At 38.7% G+C, this 22,546-nt stretch overlaps 1 protein-coding gene across 4 annotated transcripts in view; it reads left to right on the top strand.

Annotated features, from left to right (window-relative positions):
- The window catches only part of CAMK2D (calcium/calmodulin dependent protein kinase II delta), a 162,514-nt gene that overhangs the window by 54,617 nt on the left and 85,351 nt on the right, over window positions 1–22,546 (top strand). For all 4 annotated transcript variants that reach the window (XM_042811644.1, XM_042811642.1, XM_042811647.1 and 1 more), the window contains exon 3: window positions 9,599–9,658. In XM_042811644.1, coding sequence (XP_042667578.1) covers window positions 9,599–9,658 — 60 coding nt within the window. The remainder of the gene's footprint in view (window positions 1–9,598; window positions 9,659–22,546) is intronic.

The raw sequence follows: 22,546 nt of genomic DNA, 5'->3' as shown, positions 1-22,546 counted from the left end.
AGAGAATTATGATGATTTAGTTGGCAAGTGATGACTCAAAAACTACACCTCTGGGCAAAAGACTGCTTTTTTTTTTTAGCGTTGCAAGCTTATGCTAGTACAAGAGTATAGAAATTGTGAACACATGGAGTTGATTCAATTGTTCTTACTGTTAAAGTTGACTTGAAAATATTGGGAAGCGTAAATTATGGAAAAAATAATGAAGTTTCCTTTCATGTTTTTTCCTCCATTTAAAAAAAAAAAAAAAAAAAAAAAAAAAAAAAAAAAAATTAAGTGCTTACTATTTTAAGGAAATAACTTGCTTTTTATATTTTGCTTTAAATCTGTTATCATAGTTCTTTTAAATATGTGTATCTAATTACAAATAAGGCTTGAGCATTTTAACTCCAAAATTTATTGATGCTATCCTTAATAAATTTTTCTAAGCTCGTCCATTCTTACCAGTTTCAGAGTTGACCTTGACATGCAATAGTTGTGGCTCAAGATAGTTTTATTTAAGGCTTAAAGTATCACATTTCAATTTTCACGTATTTTTAAATGTTATTTTTCAAAGCTAGTATTTTAGGAAATTTGGGACATTTATTGTAGTAGAGTCATAGTAAATGTTTTAAATGTTCACTACTGTATTTATAAGTGTGACGTTATTGTAGAGGAAATAAGCTGAATTATGCTGTACTTTTATGTTGGACTTCAAAAAATGTTGAAAACTTTTTAGAAAGAATACTGTATTAAAAATGACATTTTCATTGATATAATTGGAATTAAAACTGGTAGCTTTTTATGTTTTATCTATTTATTAAATAGAAAAAAACAGATTAAAATAGCATCCCTGGGGGAGAAATGTACAGAAGAACTCCTTTCTAAATAATTGATATTTAAGCATTCCTAAGCTGTATGCTTCTCTGCTTTCAGAGTTTATTTCTCTGGTACAGTTAATTTGTATTACAGGATAGCATTTATTTTTCTAACAAATTGATAATTTGTCTTGTCAACATAACAAGTTAGATTTGCAATGCAGAAACCAAAAAGTGAGCATTTCTCTGAGCAAGAACTTTTACTGTGTTTCTGTTATTTTTTTTAATTAATTCTAATTGTAGAGGCCAACATTTTTTTCATTGCAGCTGATTTTTCTTTTTATTATAAAGAGAATTGCTAGAGCATTAGAAGCGGGGTGACCTCATTGCAGCCTATCAATACCTGAAGGGAACCTACACCCACGAGGGGAGTAAACTCTTCAAAAGGGCTGACAACAGCAGGACTAGGGGAAATGGATCCAAGTTGAAGGAGGGAAGATTTAGGTTGGATGTTAGGGGGAAGTTCTATACAAGGAGAGTGGTTAGGCCCTGGAACGGGCTGCCCAGGGAGGTTGTGGATGCCCCGTCCTTGGATGTGTTTAAGGCCAGGTTGGACGGGGTCCTGGGCAACCTGATCTGAATGTGTGTGTTTGGTGGCCCTGCTAGGCAGGGGGGTTGGAACTACATGATCCTTGAGGTCCCTTCCAACCCGGGTGATTCTGTGATTCTGTGATTAGAAGTCAGTGTTTGCCTTGGTCTCTCCTACTGAATGACTACTTTATTAGTATTTGACTTTGTAAGTCTCCTTCACTTTCACAGAATGGTAAACAATGTGCTTTTATGTATATCACTATTAATGTCACATTTCCTTTTTTTTTTTTCTTTCTACTTTTGCATTTTTTAAACAGCTCATGACAGCCATGTTTGGGTTATTTTGATGTTTCTTAAGCATCCCTGGCAAATACAATTTCTCTCATTTTTTAGTGAAGGTCCTGTTTTAAAAGCCACCACATAAAATGCTGCTGACAGCTTATGAGTTAGGGTTAAAGAGAAGGCAGGGGAAGGAGAAATTGTAGTGGGAGTCTGCTACAGCCTGCATGATCAGGAAGACTGGGTGAATTAGGCCCTCTGCAAACAGATAGGAGCAACTTCACATTCACAAAACATGGTCCTTGTGGGAGAATTCAACCACCCTAATATCTGTTGAAGAGACAAGACAGCAATGCAGCAGAAATCAAAGAGATTCCTGGAATGTGTTGATGATAACCTTCCTTTTCCAAACAGTACAGGAATCCATGAGAAAAGGTGCTATGGAGGGACTGGTGAGTAATGTGAATCTCAAGGGCAGCCTTGGCTGTAGTGACCAGAAAATGGTGGAGTTCAAAATCCTCCAGGTGTCAAAGAACGTGTGCAGCAAGCTTGCTTCTCTGGACTTCAGAAGATCAAATGTTGAAATCTACAGGGAACTGCTTGGCAGGGTGACATGGGAGAAAGCCCTGGAGGGAAAAGGAGCCCAAGAAAGCTGGTTGATATTCAAGGACCGTCTCCTCCAAGCCCAGAAGCAGTGCATCCTGAGAAAAAGGAAGGCAGGCAAGGGTGTCAGGAGGCCTCCGTGGATCAACACGGAGGATCATGAACTTACTTCGTCCCAAAAAGAAAGTCTATAAGGAGTGGAAGCAGGAATGTGTTATCCTGGAGGACTACAAAGAAGTTGTCTGAGCAGCTAGGGATCAGGTTAGGAAACATAAAACCCAGACAGAATTAAATCTAACCAGGGACATCACAGGGAACAAGAAGAAATTCTACAGGTATATCAGTGATGAAAAAAAGATAAGGAAGGATGTGGACAGAAACTGGAGTCCTAGTCACGAGGGATATGAGATGGCTGAACTGCTTAATGACTTTGCCTCAGACTTTACCAGCAAGGGCTCTAGCCACACTGCCCAAGTTGCAGAAAGCAATGGTAAGAACTTGGAGAAGGCAGATCAACCTGCTGTAAGTGAACATCAGGTTCGAGACCATCCAGAGAACCTGAAGGTGCACAGGTCTATGGGACCCAATGAGATCCATCCATAGGTTCTGAGGGAACTGATGATTGAAGTTACCAAGCTGCTGTCGATCACATTTGAAAGGTCATGGCAGTCTGTTGAAGTTCTCACTGATTGGAAAAGGGGAAACGGGTCCCCCATTTTCAAGAAGGGAAAAAAGAAGATCCTGGGAATTACAGACCAGTCAGCCTTACCTCTTTGCCTGGCAAGATTATGGATCAGATCATTCTGAAGGCTCTATGAAGGCACATGAAAAATAAAGACGAGGTGATTGGTAGTAGCTAACATGGCTTCACCAAGGGCAAGTTGTGCCTGGCAAACTTGGTGGTTGATGGCGTTTTATGATGGAGTTGCAGCAGCAGTGGATAAAGGAAGAGCAGTTGACATCATCTACCTGAACTTGTGCAAAGTATTTGACACTGTCCTGCATGATATCCTGGTCACCAAATTGGATTTGATGGATTGAGCACCTGCTGGATAAGGAAAAGGCTGGATGGTTGCTCTCAGAGAGTAGCCGTCGACAGCTCAATGTCCAAGTGGAGACTGGTGAAAGGTGGCATTCTTCAGGGATTGGTGTTGGGACCAGTGTTATTTAACGTCTTTGTATTTGACATGGACATTGGGATCAAGTACACCCTCAGCAAGTTTGCAGATAATACCAAGCTGAGTGGTGCAGTTGAGATGCTAGAGGGAATGGATGCCATCCAGAGGGACATGGGCAGGCTTGAGGGATGGGCCCTTGCCAACCTCATGAAGTTCAGCAAGGCCATGTGCATGGTCCTGCATCTGGACTGGGGCAGTCTCCAGCACGGATACAGATTTGTGCAAGGTCCTGCATCTAGGTTGGGGCAATCTCAAGCACAGATAAAAGTTAGGTAGAGAAGGCTTAAGAGCAGTCCTGAGGAGAAGAATTTGGGAGTATCGATTGATGAAAGATTCAACATGAGCTGGCTGTGTGCACTTGCAGCCCAGAAGGCCAACCATATCTTGGGTTGCATCAAGAGAAGCATGTCCAGCAGATGGAGGGAGGTAATTCTGTCCCTCTCCTCTGCTCTTGTGAGACCCCACCTGGAGTTCTGAGTCCAGATCTGGAGCCTTCAACACAAGAAGGACATAGAGTTGTTGGAGCAGGTCCAGAGGAGAGCCACAACGATGATCAGAGGGCTGGAGCACCTTCCCTGTGAGGACAGACAGAGGGCTGGGGCTGTTCAGCCTGGGGAGGAGAAGGCTCCTCGGAGAGTATAGCAGTCTTTCAATACCTGAAGGGGGCCTACAGGAAAGCTGGGGAGGGACTTTCTATAAGGATAGGTGATGAAAGAACGAGGGAAATAGTTTTTAACTGGAAGAGGGTAGGTTCAGACTAGATATTAGGAAGAAATTCTTTAAATTTGAGGGCGGTGAGACACTGGTACAGGCTTCCCAGTGAGGTTGTGAATGTCCCCTCCCTGGAAGCATTCCAGGACAGGCTGGATGGGGCTTTGAGCAGAGTGGTCTAGAAGGAGGTATCCCTGGTATCCCTGCCTATAACAGGGGCATTGGAACTAGATGATCTTAAAAGTTCCTTCCAGTCCAAATCATTCTATGGTTCTGTGATATTCTGTGAAAATTATGTGTTGCAGCAATCTGAGTATCGTTACAAATAGTTTTGTCCTTTTACATTCGTTCACCCTTTTTGTTTCAGGTTCTTTGTTGCTTGAGTTGCCAGCCAGTGTGTTTGAAAACTAATTCTCTGTTCCCCTTGGAAGAGTGCTTTGGCATTTCTCTCATCATATTTCTTCTGCTGTAGTTTGCATAGTGGTGCTACTATCACAAATACATATTTGCTTGTTTGTAATGTAAGAAGATTAGTGGGTACTGATAGCCTTCTTCCTCCTTCTTGAAGTATTATTTGGACTGTTGAGTCTAAATTAAAGTTTGTTGCAGTATTGAATAGATGTAATTTTACAGGACTAAATTAATTGTTTGTCATTGACCTGTCTCTTGACATAATTAGATGTGGTTACTGATGTTTTTATTAAGAATGCCTTAACTGGTTGGTTGAAGTGATTCGCCAAAAAAGAAGTGTTCGCTAGTTGAAGACAATTACCTGGAATTAAGTTGTCAAGATCTGTCAGGAGACCAGTCTTAGTATTATCTCTTATATTGTTATTTGATATGATTTGATAGTTTGCTTTCCAAATGCATGTAAAATAGGCCTGTCTGTCTCACTTGACTGAGATTTGTGTGACGTTATCTTTAAGGAGCTGGTTCTGAATGTTTCAGACCCAGCACTGTCTGCCAAGCACCTCTCTGCTGTGAGATACCTGCTGCATCTTTAGCTGGATTTTGATCAATACTCCCACCACTGTTTATGCATTTTCTGCAGGGGCTGTTGATATTTTACATGAGACACTTCTTGCAGAGGGGGGCTATTGACATCCCGCTTCAGGATCACTGCCGCACACAGTTATGTACCTGCTGCTCCCAACTGCCCTACTGCTGCTGCTTATCTCATCCTGAGTCTGTGCGTCCTGCCTAACAAGCTGTGTGTAGAGCAGCTCTTCTGTAGTGTGTAGTCTGAAGACAGAGCACTCTTTAGGAAAGTAAAGTTGCAATTTTATAAGACAGTTTTTTGGCAGTAACACAGGCCACCAGACTCCTTTGCTGTTGCACTATACCGTCCTGTCTCAGCCGTGCTGGCAGAACCATCTGTGTAGCTATTCTGTGAATTTGGCTTTCTCACTCTTGGAGGACCTGCCCTGCATCTATATTTATATTAAATTATCTAAAAGTTGTAGCCCCTAATGCTTGATTTGAAGGAGTAGAGCAGTAGCTGTAAGCATGCTTTCCACACAACCCAGTAACTGCTCATTTGTTAAACATGTCTGCAAGTCTTCCTGTCAGCCCTCAGTTGATTGAGGAAGGAGAACTTTAGGATTGTGAAAGGTCTAGGGGGCAAAACATATGAGCAAAGCTGAGGTCCTGGGTTTCCTTGGCTGAGAGCAGAGGAGGCTGAGGGGAGACATCATGGCAGCTGCAGCTCCTCCCAGGAGCTCTGCTCTCTGAGGACAGTGTCAGGGCCAGAGGGGTCAGCATGGAGCTGTGTCAGGGGAGGGACAGGCAGGGGTTAGGGAAAGTTCTGCTCCAGTGGGTAGTGGACATGGAAGAGACTCACCGGGGCAGTCAGTGATCGTGGCCTGAGCTGTCAGAGTTCAAGGAGCCTTTGGACAGCATTCTCAGACACGGGGTTTGAATTTTGTGTGGTCCTACGTGGAGCCAGGGATTGGACATGGTGGTCCCTATGAGTCCCTTCCAACTGAAGATGTTTTATGGTTCTGTAATTGAGCTTGAACAGGAGAAATTATGACTGGAAAGGGGAGAGTGCCAAAGCAATTTATGGAGTAGAGCACCAGCTAAGAGGAGGATTTCAGGATTGCACTGTGGAATGCAGCCACCTCAGGGGAGGGGCTTTTATAGTGTTTTTTTCTTGTACCTTATTTAACTCTTATCCAGGAGACTCCAATGTCAGACTGGTATCAGAGGGACTATCTGTAATTACTTTGAAAGATAACTTAATAACACTGTTGTAATTTGAGAAAGAACAGATACCATAGTAGATCTTTAAGAGTTGGTTTAAAAAATAAACAAACAAACAAAAAAAACCAAACAGATAATTTCTTCATTCATGCTGTAGTGTTTTGCCTAATGTTCTTTTGTAGATTAAGCTTTCTTATTTCGTGAATACTAGTTACTTAACTTAGAACTTACTGGGGAGAAAGAAAAGTTAAGAATTTCCCCTTTCAATTGTTAAGAGCTCTCAAATATAGTGCAGATAGCTCAGATTGCAGAGATAGCATAACCCAGATTACTTACATCTGAAGTTTGAATTCTCATGGAAGATTGGTCAGTATAACATACTTAGATATCAAATTGGTGTTAGTTAAAATGATAGCAGTACAGACTCATCTTCAGGAACATTTTACAGCTTATTTCTCCTCTAATTTTGAAGAGTTATGAGGGCTGCTCTGAAAGTCTGCTCTTATTTCATTATGCTGGATCGTGACATCAGAAGTGGATGTTGATGGTATGGTAGCAGAGGCTGAACCTTCCAATCAGTATTCCCTTACATTTAGTTGCTGTGTGACAGATGGCAGCAGAGGGGCAACTTGACATGGAAGTGTATATAAAACAAAAATTGAATTCTTCCATGTGGAAAACATTGCATCCACTGACATTCATTGGCACTTGCTGAATGTTTTTGGAGACCAAAGAGTAGATGTGGGCACAGTGAGGTGGTGGGTGGTGTCAGGGGCAGTGGATCACCTCCATTGCTGCAGATTTTTATGAGCATAGTGTGCAGGCTTTTGTTCATTGCTGGCAAAAATGCATAGTAATGGTGGTGACCTATGTTGAAAAAATAGTTTTGTAGCTGAGAATTTGCTCTGTCAAATAATGTTATGGTGTTCTTTGTACCTATTATAGTTTTCATAGAAGTAAATAGGAGGCAATACTTTCAGAGGCAACTTTCAGAGCAACTTACTATTTTTAGCTAATGTCATGAAATTGGATCTAAGCTGTTTTTCTGCCTCTTGATAAATGCTTAGTATTCTGAGCTCCCATAGAAGGTATGGGGCTGAAAATGAGAAATCTGTTGGTATATGAGCCAGCAGTGTGCTCTTGCCGCTCGGCGGGCAAATGGTATCCTGGGGTCCATCAAAAGAAGGCCAGCAGGGACAGGGAGGTGATTGTCCCCCTCTACTCTGCTCTTGTGAGGCCCCATCTGGAATACTGCATCCAAGTGTGGAGCCCCCAGTACAAAAAAGGCAGGGAGCTGTTGGAGAGGGTCCAGAGGAGGGCCACTAGGATGATCAGGGGACTGGAGCACCTCCCCTATGAGGACAGGCTGAGGGAGCTGGGCTTGTTCAACCTGGAAAAAAAGAAGGCTACAGGGTGACCTCACTGCAGCCTTTCAGTACCTAAAGGGAGCCTACAAACAGGAGGGGAACCAACTCTTTGAAAGTGTGGATAACAGGAGGACAAGGGGAAATGGTTTTAAGTTGAGGGGGGGAAGATTTAGGTTGGATGTCAGGGGGAAGTTCTTTACTCTGAGAGTGGTGAAGTGCTGGAACAGGCTGCCCAGAGAGGTTGTGGATACCCTGTCCTTGGAGATGCTCAAGGCCGGGTTGGATGGGGCCCTGGGCAGCCTGGTCTAGTATTAAATGGGGAGGTTGGTGGCCCTGCATGTGGCAGGGGGGTTGGAGATTCATGATCCATGAGGTCCCTTCCAACCCTGGCCATTCTGCCATTCTGTGATTACAGAACTAAGTAGTAGGCAGTAGCTGACTAGTTTAATTATACTCAAATTTTGTATTTAATTACCTGAGTTACCTCTAGCTGGCGTCTAGAGAGACTGTTGCTGATGATGAAATAAGGAAATAAATATCTGAATTGGTCCTGCCAAACACTTATATGTAAGACCCTAAAATACGGCTTCAGTCTTTTTTCCATTCTGCTGTGTGTGTCGGTTTTGGATCGTGGCATTAAAGACGGTAACAAAATGAACCAATGTCAGTAAGATACAAAAATGACTCAGAATTAGAAAGCATTATGTGTTTACTGCCCATAGCATTTTGAAAACAAGGATTGTGTCCTCATATGTAACGTTGATATTATTGGTGTAGTTTTGATAGTATTTTACAGATAGTATTTTGATAGTATTGGCCGTTTTCTTTGTATGAGTACAAATACTAAAATGAAATATTTTCTCATACCATACTTAAATCATTTCAGGCAAGTTCTGATCAGTAGTTCCTCTGTAGCCTGTCATTCTGTCATAATTCTCTATCCATATTGCCCAAAGAAACCTTTTTGTATATTCGGTTGTGTTACAAACTATAGATTCATTTGCATGTGTTTAATCTTTACTGTCTGACAATAGATATTGTAATATACCCAAAAACCTCCAGGTATTTCCAGTGTAAACAATTACACACCTTCCAAGCTCTCATTTATTGTATAAAACAAGTACTGTATTACTTTGTTAACCTGTTGTGGAAATGCTAAGACGTAGCCTGAACCAGAGTTGAGCATCTAGTGGGAAGGCAGGGCCAACAATCTAATCAAAACGAAGCTAAACATATACAGTGGTATATTGCCTCTTACTGTTTTTAGGCATTGGTGGCATATGAGGAAAGTTCAAACCTACAGCCTATTGCTTCTGCTCAAAGGCTGCAAAGGATTGAATGGCAGAAGGGTAGGAGGGATGAAGAGATGACATACCTGGACACAAGTGTTTAGTATATTTTCAGGTTAATGAACAAACCACTTTCTACAGAAATTTCCAATAACAAATTGCATTGCAGTGAGAAAGTGTTGGAGGAATGCTGGCATGCTGTTGGGGTGATTGCCATGTGTTGAACAGTGTACCTGGTATTATTATTAAAAGAGTTAACAGATAGAAATTAAGATAGTACTAGAGATGCGGATTGTCTTTATTTGATTAATGCTATAACATGGTTTATTGCCTGATAATTATAGGTCAAGCCATGAATATTTCCATTACATTGCCAGTTTGATTTTTCTACTGGAGCAATGCCTGCAGTAGTCCATCAAAGAAGAGGTTAGATGCAGTAACCTGATGCAGTATTGCAGTGTAAACTCTTAATGGATCTAAATAAAGAAAGTATTTTTTAAAGACTTTTTTTCTTCATAAAGCAAATGTGCTGTATTATGTTCAACTTACACTAAAAGGAAATACTGTGCTTTCCTTTGTTGCAGATCACCAGAAACTGGAAAGAGAAGCTAGAATCTGTCGTCTCTTGAAGCATCCTAATATCGGTAGGAACATTTATTTGCTTTATACCGTAGATAAGAGTTTTGAAAATTGAGGAAAAACACAAAATAACATACAAATAGCAGCTCAGAGAAGTGAAATGGAAATATCTTCAGGCAAGACTGTTTCTTTATACTCTGGTGCTCCTATGTAGTTCTTCTATGAGATATCATATCCCAACAGATCACCAAGAGCAATGCATAATGTTCTCATCTTCTTTGAGCTATTACTCTGCCATCAATGAGCTGTCTGTGCCAGGTGTTTGGGGTTTTTTTGAGCAGTGTGTAGGAGGAGTTATTTCCAGTACTGCTCATGACTTCTTGAGACCTGCTGAATTTCATGTACCAGCATATGTTGCAAAAAGAGACAGACCAATGTCAATAAACTTAGTGTTGTTTTTACTGAGCTGCTTATTTTATCCTATTTTACTCTGTATATTCTTTTCTCCTGTACAAGAATAAGTTGATGCAAAAAACTCTTCTCCCTTTATTTCTAAAACTGTATGTTTTCTACTCTAGCATTCATGAAAAGCACTAAAAAAGTGTTTGTTTTTTTTTTCCCCCATGGGTTTTCTGTTTGATTTTGAGTAGAAAAAAAATGAGTATTTTGAACTTTAAGTAGTTGGAGTTAAGTTTTTCAGACACTGAATTGCATGCTGGTTGTCTTAAAAACAGTGAGGGCTTTAAACCAATGCATGTATTTGGTTTATTTGGTTTTCTCGAAGCTCTTGGCAGTTTCCTTGCTCTTCCTTCTGATTAGCTGTTCTCCTTTTCATTTTTAACTAACAAGAGTGACTTTTGTGACCTTTTTAGTCTAATCCAATTGTATGCCTGGGAAAGAAACAGCTCCTTCCTTTTAATAATAATTGTAAATGGAAAACAGAAAAACCACAGCTCAAAATGAGGTATCGAATCTGTGAAAAGCTCTTATACTGTCTCAAAGGCTTAGAGGTTTCATGTGCAAATTTGGATAATGAGGAAGAATAGTGTTATGGACATTATTTTGTCCCTAAAATTTGTGCATTATAAAGTGATGGAAGACAGAGGAGGGAATGACAGTGCTAATTTTCTACGGTAGTTCAACCTTGCTCTAGTTTTGTTAGAGTATATTTGTGAATTTGAACCTCTCAGGGAAGATGAATAAAAAAACGATAATAAACTGAGTTAGTGCAAGAGCTGAAATGCACGGAACTCTATGGAAACAAATATCTTAATTGTTTTCTTCTTTTTTAGCTTTGAGTAGCTTGAACCAACATTAGGACGTAGTCTAGATTCTTTTTGTCAGACCAACTAATTCATGTAGTGTTTATATGTTTGTGAATGTATGACTTGAAATGGGAAGATATGACAGCTTTGGTGACAGACAGGGTTATGTAAGTCAACACAAGTTCCATGCTTCATTACCTGCTCCAAGGTATGTAACTGAGTGAATGAACTCTGAAGTAGGAAAAGCCATCATGTTCTAGGCCTGCCTGAGAGAAAATTTTCATGATACAGAATTAACAGGCCAGGGGCTTAACAGCAGGCATTAAACTCTGTCCTTGTTCAATTTCTACTGTCAACTATTCCGCCAGCCCTGTTAATGTATCTGCCTGAAAAAGGCTCTTCCAGTTAATTTGTTTGCATAATTGTCACAGTGAAGGGCACTTTGTTTCTTGTTTCTGTCTTGGAGGAAAATTATAAATGTGGTCTGAATAGGAGAACTGTTTTTGTAAATGGATAAAAGAAACTTTCCAAAAGTAGTAATTTTAAACCTCTGAAGTTGTATCAGGTGTGCTGCTGGGCTGAAGGGGCTCAGGTGTGTGTGTGAGCTGACTGACTGTCCAGTCTCTACCTCAGTGAGTTGCCTACACTCTTCTCTTGTTCTGTCCTTGTGGCAGGCAGTGTACCCATGTATGCCCAACCTGGCTGCACTTCACTGCTTCTGCAGACATGACTTCAGCCAACTAAGCAGGAGCCCTGAAGTCCTTCTAGGTGCATACTGCCTGCTTAGCAAGCTGAATCTCTTGCTCTTGTGTTAGTTCCATGTATATTTTCTGAAAAAGGGTAATACTGTATCACACAAGAAAATACTAATAGTGAAAAAGGAAGTTTACAGGTTATCTTTACTTAGCTGTAGCCACAGAATCTATACTACAGATTACTATAGATTATTACTATAGATATCTATAATCCATACATTGCGGTATCATAAAGATTAACTCTTGTGAACAAATTATACTTCTATTATATACAATAAAGAGTACATGTTTAAAAGTATTAACAAGCTCATGAACATAAAATTGAGATTTCTTTTTATATGTATTTCTTTTTCCACGTTCATAGTCTCAGTGCTTTTATTTATTTTTCCCTGGTGCAGACTTTCTGTTATTTGTCTTTTTAATCATTGCACATTCACTGCAGGCTGGCACCTTTCTGAAGTTAGAATTCTCTAATCCCTTCTCTTTTCTTTTAGGCATACTCCTATTTATTTTTCCTAGTTAGCTTGATTAAATTACACTTTTAAGGTGACTCAGATTAAAGGGATCTCTTTTAGCTTATCTTTGTTTCTAAAGCAATATGTAGATATTATTCTTCTCAAGAGTGTTTTATGATCTATTTGGTAAATTATCTTTCACATCTTGAGACTGCCACCAGATACTTTGGGGTGAAAACCAGTCAGAGAAAAGCAGCACTGCTGTAATGAATCACACTTTCAGATTTCAGCCTGTGAGTAAAAACATTGTGTTTGTTTGTTTGTTTTGTTTTTGTTGTTTTGTTTTTCTCTTTAGAGGAATGGAATTTTAAAAACAATCTAAACCACTGGAACTATTTTCCTTTTGCCTTTCCATAGAAAACAGAACACTGTCAGAAAATTCTACAGATCACTGTTTTTTTTTGTTGCAGGGTAGGTGTCCAACTGGTACATAACGAGAAAAAATATTTAGTATTAAGTTATTTCATCAGGATAATAAGTAATTCAGGACCAAACCTCAAACCTCTTAACAATCAATATACCTATTTTTAGTTTTACAAGAATACCACTTTTATCATCATTTCATATCTGATCTGATTTTTGTTTGCTTGTTTTGTTTTTAGTGAGTCACATGCAGTTAAGAAATCTTGGAAGTTTGAGGAAGTCTTTCAATTTTAATCTGTATTCATACGCTCTAACCTTAAGCTCCTTTGGTATTGGCAGAGGAATCTTTAAACTAGTCATGAGTGTTTTTATTTTTTTTAAATGTGGATTTGGAACAAAAGCCTGGAAAAGCACAGCATATGGAGAAAGAATTAGGAGAAGGCTAACTTGACATACTTTCTGTAAAAGTGATAGAACTCTGAAATTTAGAAATTAAGAAGATGCACATGAAAATATTTTCATCTCAGTTCTTTATTTGAATCTTTGAAACTAATCTCTGTGAAATACTAAACACAAAAAACACTGAGGAGAAACAAATGCAATACTGCCTTTTTGGAAGTATTTGAAACATAAGATGATTTTTTCAGGATTCAGTAGATCTACCAAATGTTCACAGATGAACAATTCATGTGTAAATTTAAGTATAAACGACGACAACTGAGGAAGCTAGATTCTTAATTAGAATTAGCTGCTAGACTTTTCTACTGGAAGAATGATTTTGAACTATGGAAAGGCAGCAACTTCTAAATTAATGTATGAAGAATTGAAACTTCTGATTATCCTCACTAGAGAAGTGTGAGGAAGGAGGAGTAACTGAGTCAAAATCCAGCTATCCAGCCCTTTCAAATATTTAAAAATAAAAGAAATCCATCATAGTTCATTTTGGTATGGAGATGTTTTACTGTTTGATATGGACACATATGCCTAAGTTCAGCAAAGCCTATGAAAGCATACAGTCATTTCAAATATGTTTTTTGAGTGCAGCACTTTGGTTTTTTTTAAGGCATAGACCTTTCCAGGTGTACTTGATATCCTTTTAATGAAGTCACAAGTCACAAATCTGACTACTAGCATTGTTAGCATCAACTGTCTTCTGTAACACATTTGTTTTACTGTTAGATTATGCTTTTAGGTTTTTTTGGTGTTTTTTTTTGTGTGCGTGTTTTGTTGCTTTTGTTGTTAAGGAAAATCAGTGTATTTTTTATCAGAAGTATTAAGAAAAAGAGAAAATGAAAATGTAAGACGGTGGTTCTCACATGATGGAATTATCTGTAGAGGAGTTCTATAGAAGTCTGGTTCAGTACTTCTGTTGCTGTCCAGGTACTTCTTTGCATGTAGCTAGTTTTGTTTTTCAGAATTTTTGTTTTACTTACTTTCTGCTCCATGGTTTCTTCTTCACCATCTAGCTATCAAATCATGATGCCTTGTGAAGAATGTAGAAAAAATGCCTAAGAGAAAAGTGGATTAAAAATATGTATTTTTTCTGTTCTCCTTTTTCGCATCTCTGACATCTCGCATTTCAGTCTTACATAATATGTACATGGAGGTTTATTTAGAAAATACAAGACTGCCTCATCATCTTCACAGTTATTCTTTAGCAATACATATTGCTTATATTCTGATTTCTGCCTCTTCGTCCCTCATCCCTTTGCATTGGAGCAATTGTAGTATAATGACAGCCAGTGAATTTTGTGTTTAAAAGAACATACATTCATTTCAGCTTCCACATGTGTTCTTTGGATAAGCATGAAATTGTAAACAGTAGCTGTTCTAACATATAACTTCTTACTGTTTGGCAGATGAGTTTTATCCCATTTTTTTCTTCGTAGTAAATTATTTATTTACTCAGAAATACTTCAGAAATACACAAACATCCTTACCTGCCACAAAATTAAAATTCCGCTTCCTTCGTGGACCATTTTATTCTCCTTATTTTTGATTGCTTATTAGTATAGTAAAAGATTGAGTACCCTCCTTTTGTGTAACATTACTCTGTTGAAACACAGTTAATCGAGGTTCTGTATATTTTTGTCACTCCAGACTTCTGGGGATTAAAATGAAACAAATCCATTGGCTGAACTTCAGGCCTTGAAGGGAAACTTCATGCCGGCTCTGAGTACCTTCCTCTTGCTCATCACAGTGCTAGTTTCTTTTTCTAGCAGTAACACTGAATGATCCCTCTCTCCTTTGCTAACATTTCTTGAGTAATTTAAGCTGCTGCCTCTATTAAATTCTGGTAGCAAACTTTGGGCAAACAGCTCAAGCTCCTGTAGTCACAATGCTCCATCAACTTATGCTGGGCTATGGCAGTTTGTACAGCTGTCTGATTTTCAGTATTGTTGATTTCTCCAATTCTTACCGTAATTAGATTATTGTAGCAACATTACTGTATACACAATTTATTTCCTTGTTATGTCTTAATAATGTAATTTAGTTTAAAATTGAAGACGTGACTGTTGGTTAATCTTGCTCTTTGGAGAACCTAGTACTTTCTATTTGTATGATTTCTTTAGTTATGCTAAAAATATACCTCTATTACTGAGCAAATGCAGAGGATTTTTGTTATCTTGAGCAACTATTATCTTTATGGCTATTCAATGTACTAATGCTTCCAATTTAGTAGTTTAGAAATTTCTAAAGGAAACGTAATAATTCAACTCTTCGTCATGAAATCCATTGTCACTGACTTGTTTTTCAGCTTTTATCTTCCTTTGTTAAATTTTTATTTCTTGGTCTTTAAATTTTAGATGAAGTTGTATTTTAGCAGTCTGATTTTTAGTAGTCTGTGTATTTTTGCGAATATAACACTGTTACATGATCTTATTATTCTTATGATGATTTAGAGCCTACTGCAGTAATTCTGGTTTATGAGATAGCAACAGTTAATTAAAAATTGTATTAGCCTAGTGATACAAGTCCTGACCCACTCTGGAAAAATTGCTGATTCAGTTGTTTTGGGGTTGTTGTTTTTGGTTTTGTTTCCAGGTTGAGTTTGTTCTTTCCAGGTTTATACTGAACTGGGGAGTTTTTTCCTCAGACTTCAATTTTTTCTCTCTTTAGCTAATGCAAAAGCTATTGCCACCTTTATGTTCCTACTTATCAAAAGCTGTACACAACAAAAGTTGTAAATAACCAGAACCTCCTGGTTTTTACATGGCAGTACTAACACATCTGGTTTCATTGGAGTGCACCATTCCTTCCCTTTCTGCTGCTGCTGCCTCCTCCCCCTGCTCAGTAGATGATGTGTAAGGTACATTAAGCAAACAGAATCCACTAGCTGACAGAACAAGTCTGGCTCTGATGAACCTTCAACCCTTCCCAAAAGGCCACAGCAGATTTTACTGACATGTGGCAGCCCTCTGGGTGATAAATGAAGACCTCCTGGCAACAGGACAGGTTGTCCCTAAATGGCTTTGTAAGCCAGGATATTTAGAGGTAAGTAGGACTGCCAAGCAAAAACGGTGCCATGTCAACTCTAATAGGCCCAAGCCAGCTGTTTGCAGATCTGTTTGCATAGCTGCAGTCAGAGTGGAGCTGTGGCACTGCTGACCAGCACAAGTTGCTGTACTTTCAGGACAGAATGGCAGAAGGTTTTTCTGTTTTTGAAGTCGCATAGCTGGACCTGCATGTGAAAATGTGGGGCAATATTTTTCTAATGGAACATGGCTTTGCAACAGAAGAGGCAGTCTAGATGCCTGCTATGCCAGGCAAAAACAAATCTCTTAGCTAATTTCATAAATGCATTGGTGTCTGTTTGCAGTCTACTCTGGTTTCCATACTTTGACTTGGGTACGTCCTATAAATTGCTGAGGAAATTGGTAGCAACCAGACTTGGAATTCCTCCTCATCCATTTAATCATGCTTGTGTTCATCTTAGTTATTCAGACATACAGCTTAACACATGAAGGAAAGGAGGTAAAGCCTTCATTTTGAGGTGTTCTCATCAGCACAAATAAATAAATAAATCAGCAATGAATTTTTAAAATCCCCCACGTGATGGAAAAATAAGAAACTTCATATTGTCTGATTCATTTTGGACAAAAGGTAGTTAAGGACGTAGATTTCTGTCACCCTTTATGTGAGACACCTTGTCCTTTATGTTTTACTTTCACCAAGTCTGTGCTTTCACATAAATTTGTCTGAAGAGAAACACTTCTAGTATACAGCGAAGGTGGAGTCAGTAAATCCTTTCTGAATTTCTTTTGACTTACTGTGACAAAGTCGAGAATAACTCAGCTAGTGTTAGTTCAGTTACAGTATTAACCCAATGTGGAATACAAATGAGGCTTCTTCAGATTGGTAGATGTAGTTCTTCAGCACAGTATTTCTCTGAGCTTAATTACATTTTTTACTCTTCACCTGAAAACAAAAAGGCAACAGAAACCAGACTGTAAGAGTAATAACATAATTCTTTCCTTATACAGTGAAAATCAAATTCTCAGCTACGTAAATTGGTACTCAGTAAATGGGAATATAGCAACTATATGTTAAGTATTTGTAGAAACCAGAAATCTATAGGACAGTGTGTGTAAAGCTTACTTTAATTGTTTACTGCTTAGATAAGAAAATCAGTTCAATAATTTAAAATCTCTTGCATTGAATTTTATTAATTTATAATTTTTGTGAAGTATAAGATAAACCACAGCCCTTGAGTGAGTTAAAACAGAAAAAAAAACCACAAATAAACCAAAGATATTACATGACTTTATACTTAATGTAACAGGCAATTTAATCATATTATTAAAAATAAAAGCACAGATACAGTATTCACACTCAACTATGTCTACAGTATGTAGGCAGACATGCATCAGTAGAATACAGAAGCTGTTTTTGTGACAGCTATTTGTGAAATTAAATGCACTGTCATAAGATTGACGTAGGCAGGAATGCATGAGGGACCATTATGTTTTTCATTGCAACTGACTTTTTTGCAGTCTTTTTTCTCAGCGGTTCTTTATATGCATTTCATTTCTTCAAATAGTTGAAGTAGTTGGGAATGTAAAATCAGTATTTAAGATGAAGAGACTGAAGGCTTTCACCTCTGATGCTGTTAAGAATTTGTTGGGGAAAGGCCTGTGTGGTATTTCTTTCAATATTATTACTTTTTTCAGTAACTTTCAATGTGCCAGGTGTCAGATAATGTTATCTGTCTGAATGACAGAGCAATGAACTGTAAAGGCAAATTTATTAGGTGTTGCACCTTCTATTTCTATTTCAGTTAAAGCAAAATCCTTTTATTTTGTTAAGAGCACCACAGAGTCTTTTGGTTTTACTCTTCTGGGTTACTGTGGAACATAAAAATGTGCTTTAGCATCAGCAATAATGTTACTTTTTGCCACACTGCACTATTTTCTTTCCTTTAAATGGAGGACAAGATTATTCTATCTCAATAATGTGCTGTGGAAATAAGACCTCACCAAGACTGATTGCAAATGTTGTCATTTTTGACCTTAGAAGTTATATACATAATTTACATCAAAACAGGTAATAATAAAGTGCAAATCAAGCAAGAACTGTGAAGGACTTTCCTTGCCTGCTTATAGTTAGTTTTGTACGTTTTCTTAAACGCATGAAAATTCTTTTCATAATGTATCCAGCCTTTTCTAAGTATGTTTTCTTTGCGTAAAATCAGCTGTGCTTGTGTAGCTAGTAATTTAAAATGTAAAATAGACTAATCCACAGAAAGAAAAAATGGAGTTCTAACATCTCTCTTGAGGAACCTGCTGCAGGGGGTCTGTGCTTGGAGAGCTGCTGCACTTCCCATTTGATTTTCCTTCTGCTTACTGTCTGTATATGCTTAATGGAAGGAAGAGTCTGGTCGTTGCACCTCTGACTTCAAGAACCATAGAAATAAGACTGATGAAAATGAATTACTCTTTTTACGGATTGATCTTTGAAAATCTACATTTTTTTGTTTGAAGGGCTTGTGTATTATGAATCTGCAACCACATGTTATACATATGCATAGACATCATGACTCCCAGCTTAACCACAAATATGTAATTTTCCTCTGGACCCTTTCCTCCAAAAACATAGACCTCTGTTACTGAAGCTAATTTTTTTTTTCTTTCAGTAAAGCTAGCAGATATTTTTAGAGCATTTTTAGGGGATGTTATAAGTTCTGTTCCCTTTGTTTTGTTACAGATAATATTGTTCATGGATTACTAGGTGAACACTACATTGTTTCTCATGTTGATATTCAAAATGTCATTAAAAACTAATCTGTGGACGTCTTGCTTGAGTTGGAAAACAAACTGAAAAAAGGTGGAAGTATATTCAGCAGTTTATCTCATTGTTTGGATAGCTTTCGCACAACCCTCGCATGAGTGAGACAAATGCAATTACAGTTTTGAATTCTGTTTCGGCCTGCTTCCTTTTCCAGAAGAAAGCAGAATTAACATTCAGACAGCATTTGTTCCCCGAGCAACCTCAATCAGTCAATTCAGAGCATTTTGTATCCTAATCTGAAGAGAGTGGAATGTCAACATTACTAGTGGGGAAGCTGGGAGGAGTTGGGATGTATGTGCTCCTGGAAAAGGAGGTGAAAGTGTTTGCCTGTTGTTTGCACCTCAGAGCTGACTCCCATCCTCAGCCTTCCACACTGCTGCTGCTTTAGCTCCCTGCCATGTGCCAAAAAGGACACTTGGAGATGGCAACAGAAGGAGAGAGAAGGCAGAAAGGGTGGCATAGCTGGTGGGAAGGAGAGAAAAAAGGATAAGGCTAAGGTATATGAGCTAGGAGGAGTGAGAGGCTTAAGGAAGGTCTCCAGATTTTCAGAAAGGATTGTTCTGACTGAAATGACTGTAAATCAGGACATGAACTTTGGGAGCTCGCTGTGATAGTATGGCTTGGGTTCAACTTAAGAATTATACTGCTCCTTTTCCAAAGATGATAAATACATAAGAATATGATTAAGAGAGGCAATCCCAGGGGCTATTGCATCTTTCCAGACATTTTGCTTTACTTACATGTCCCACTCCCTGCCAAGTGTCACAAATCATGGAGTTGTGAGAGTTGGGAGGGACCTGTGGAGCTATGCAGCCTCAAACTCCTGCACAAGCCGTGCCGAGTAAAATCAAGTTACACTGGCCCCGTCCTGACATTGAAGCATCTCTAGTGAAGGAGGCTGCATAGCCATGCTGGGCTCTGTCCCAATGTTTGACCATCTTTCTGTTAATGAAAATAAATAAATAGAAGTGTCTTTATGCCCAGCTGGGTTTTTTTTGCATATTCCAACATGTGGCTGTTGCCTCTTGCCTTGCCATTTGCATCTTAGAGAAGGCTGTTTCTGTCTTCTCAACAGCCTGCCTGTTGGCAGCAGGATGATGTAATGCAGTTGACCTGGCCCCTCCTCATATGCTGCCTGCAGGACCCTGGTCCTCTTAGTGGCCATCTGCTGGAGAGTGCATGGAAGACATTGTAGTTAGAAGTAAATAAAGCTGTGCTAATAAGTCCTTTCTGTGTGCTGATGCAAAAACTTCCTGAGTTTCTTCAAATGCACCAGATATGTTGTAATTCAGGTTGTTGCCTGTTTGTGTGCTTTTGATCCTAGATCTGAGCATTGCATTACTGTGTTCCTAGGATGGTTTCATGTATGAGATACTACAGGGGAAAATTATTTTAGGGCCTTTTTTTTTTTTTCCCCCCTAATAAATCTGATGTTAATAGTGGGCAGAATTATCAATCAGTGAACAAGCTAATGAAAAGTGGATGTTCTTCAATACAACTGCAACTCTATAGAATATTTTTGTTCTTTTTGGAAAAAACATCCACTTTCATGTTTCAGTGGACAGTAAAATATATTCTTAATGAAAGAGTAATTTTACAAAAACTGTAAACAGAGCCTGGCTTCTTTTGGAATGTGGTTTTTAATTAGTTCTAAGTCATGCCTTTTATAAACATACAACTTCTATGTTGTATCACATGGAAAAAACTCCTTTTGCTCATTCATTCTTATTGTGTGTCATATTGTTTTCTTCTTCACCTTTACCATGGAATGCCCATTCAGTAAGAGATTTTACAGTCTCTTGGATATTGATAGTTGCACACAGAAAACTGGTTGCTTACTAAAAATGTAGAATTTTACTTAGAAGGAAATGAATAAAGTGAAACTGTGCAATGCTGTGACAGTAGAAGGCTGGCCAAACCTGAGTCCTTGGTTCTTCTCAATTTACCAGTGTAGACGTAGGGTGTTTTCTCTGTCTCTGCTACTTTTGGGACTGGTTACAGAACAGATTATTCTGGTCTCTTGTTCTGAAGGAATCCTAAGAGAAGTCACTGCATGGTTTTTCCTTGCTCAGATGATTTAATGATGAGAGCGACCACCTCTGTTAAAATGCTGACCAATGCACTGCACAAAAACTGCATCTAGAATTTGAAGTTTCTTGCCTACTCCTGTGTTTCCCCAAGAGGAGTTCTCCTGTACAAGTACTTGCCACAGCAAAATGAATGCTTATTGTTTTTTAAACAGCTGTAGGCCTGTCCTAATCAGGATTCCTGGCAGACTGCTTATTTGGTAGTGTTGGTAACTTTGCTGGGGTGTTACCCTCTGATGTCTCTCTGCATGGCAGCTATGTGCTGGTGCCAGTCTGGCTAGCCTTACCCTTATGCGCAGTGGGTGCAGGGAAAGAATTGATCAGGTTCAAACTGTGACAGCTGTTCCACAACCATCTCCTGTCATGGTCTAACTTGTAGCATGCATTTCAGATGTCCTTTAGGATTTTCCTCACTCGTTCATGTTTGCCTTAAAAAAAATCACAAGTTTACTTTTCATCATGAAGGGAGGAGGTTGTGTTCTGCTGCTAAAGAAAATAGTTGTCAAAGCCATGGTGTACCAAAAGATGTTAGCTGGACTGGTGTCTCAGTTTTTGACATACCGCAACCTAACATGTAGAGTGACTGCTTTTTCGCTGCAAATGGGAGACTGTGCTACCTTATTGCCAATAGATAAATATCTCATAATTGCTTGGTTCAGTTTGTTTTTGCAGATTTGTGCACTGGAGCTTTTCTTGCTCCTTCTAAAATGCTGATCCATGATTTTTTTTCTGTTGATATGAGTTTAATGATACCTCTCTCCTCCCAGTCACCTTCCAAACTTGGAAGTTCTTTTTTTAGTGGCTTCACCAGTGTGTTAGTATTCTCATAGACTGCCCATGAGAATGTGCTTCTAATTTTAGTTTGTCCTCTGGATGACTATCTCCTTTAAATACATCCACCTTTTCATTACAGTCATACTGAGCTAAACATGGCTCTCTGTTCGTGATGCTAGTATATCAAAGGTGTTCTGGTCCTGTAATGAAATCCGCAGCTCTGCTTCTGTGCTGCACAGCAGCAAGTAGCAGTCATGAGTATCAGGAGTTGTATAGTCCAAGCAATGTTTTTTTTAATGAATTTATTAATGCATTTACTTACCAGGTGACCTTGAGAGTTACTGAACTGTATCCCTTCACTACTTGATCTTCTGTCAGTGCAGTTATTGCTGATATTATGTTGAATTTTGTTGTGCAATCTAACTGGGAAAGGTAGGTTGATAAAGACATAATTGCAGCTGACCAGCTGGCAGCTATCTTCTGTAGGTTATATATTTTGGGAGTTACTGGATGTACTAAACAGGCAGCCTAACGATAAGAATATTTCAAGAGTGTTTCAACAGCAACTAATAGTCTGTTTTTATGAATACAGACTGGCTTCCCGCTCTTTGTTGCAGCTTTTCCATCCAAGTCTGTGTGGGTTTCCACAGAGCTAATTACAATCTTATAAATGGTCCCATGGGACAGGACAAACTGTCTAATTTCCATTTATTGTGAGACGGTGATTAAAAGACAATGGCAGTTTTTCATCATAAGCCTCAAGTTTGTCATCTGTTAAGTTAATATGCATTCCCCGCCTTTTGTAAAACAAACCCTTTCAATCATTTGGAATCATTGTTTGCTTGTAAACTTGCATGTTATGAAAATCATAGTAATTTATAGTTGTCCTCCATTCTGTTTGCATGA

Source organism: Centrocercus urophasianus, unplaced genomic scaffold (assembly GCF_019232065.1).
Source record: "Centrocercus urophasianus isolate 14NV4802_14NV808 unplaced genomic scaffold, USGS_Curo_1.0 seq_13, whole genome shotgun sequence".
NCBI lineage: Eukaryota > Metazoa > Chordata > Aves > Galliformes > Phasianidae > Centrocercus > Centrocercus urophasianus.
Note: the sequence above shows the minus strand (reverse complement) of the source record. Positions and strands in the feature narration are given on the sequence as shown.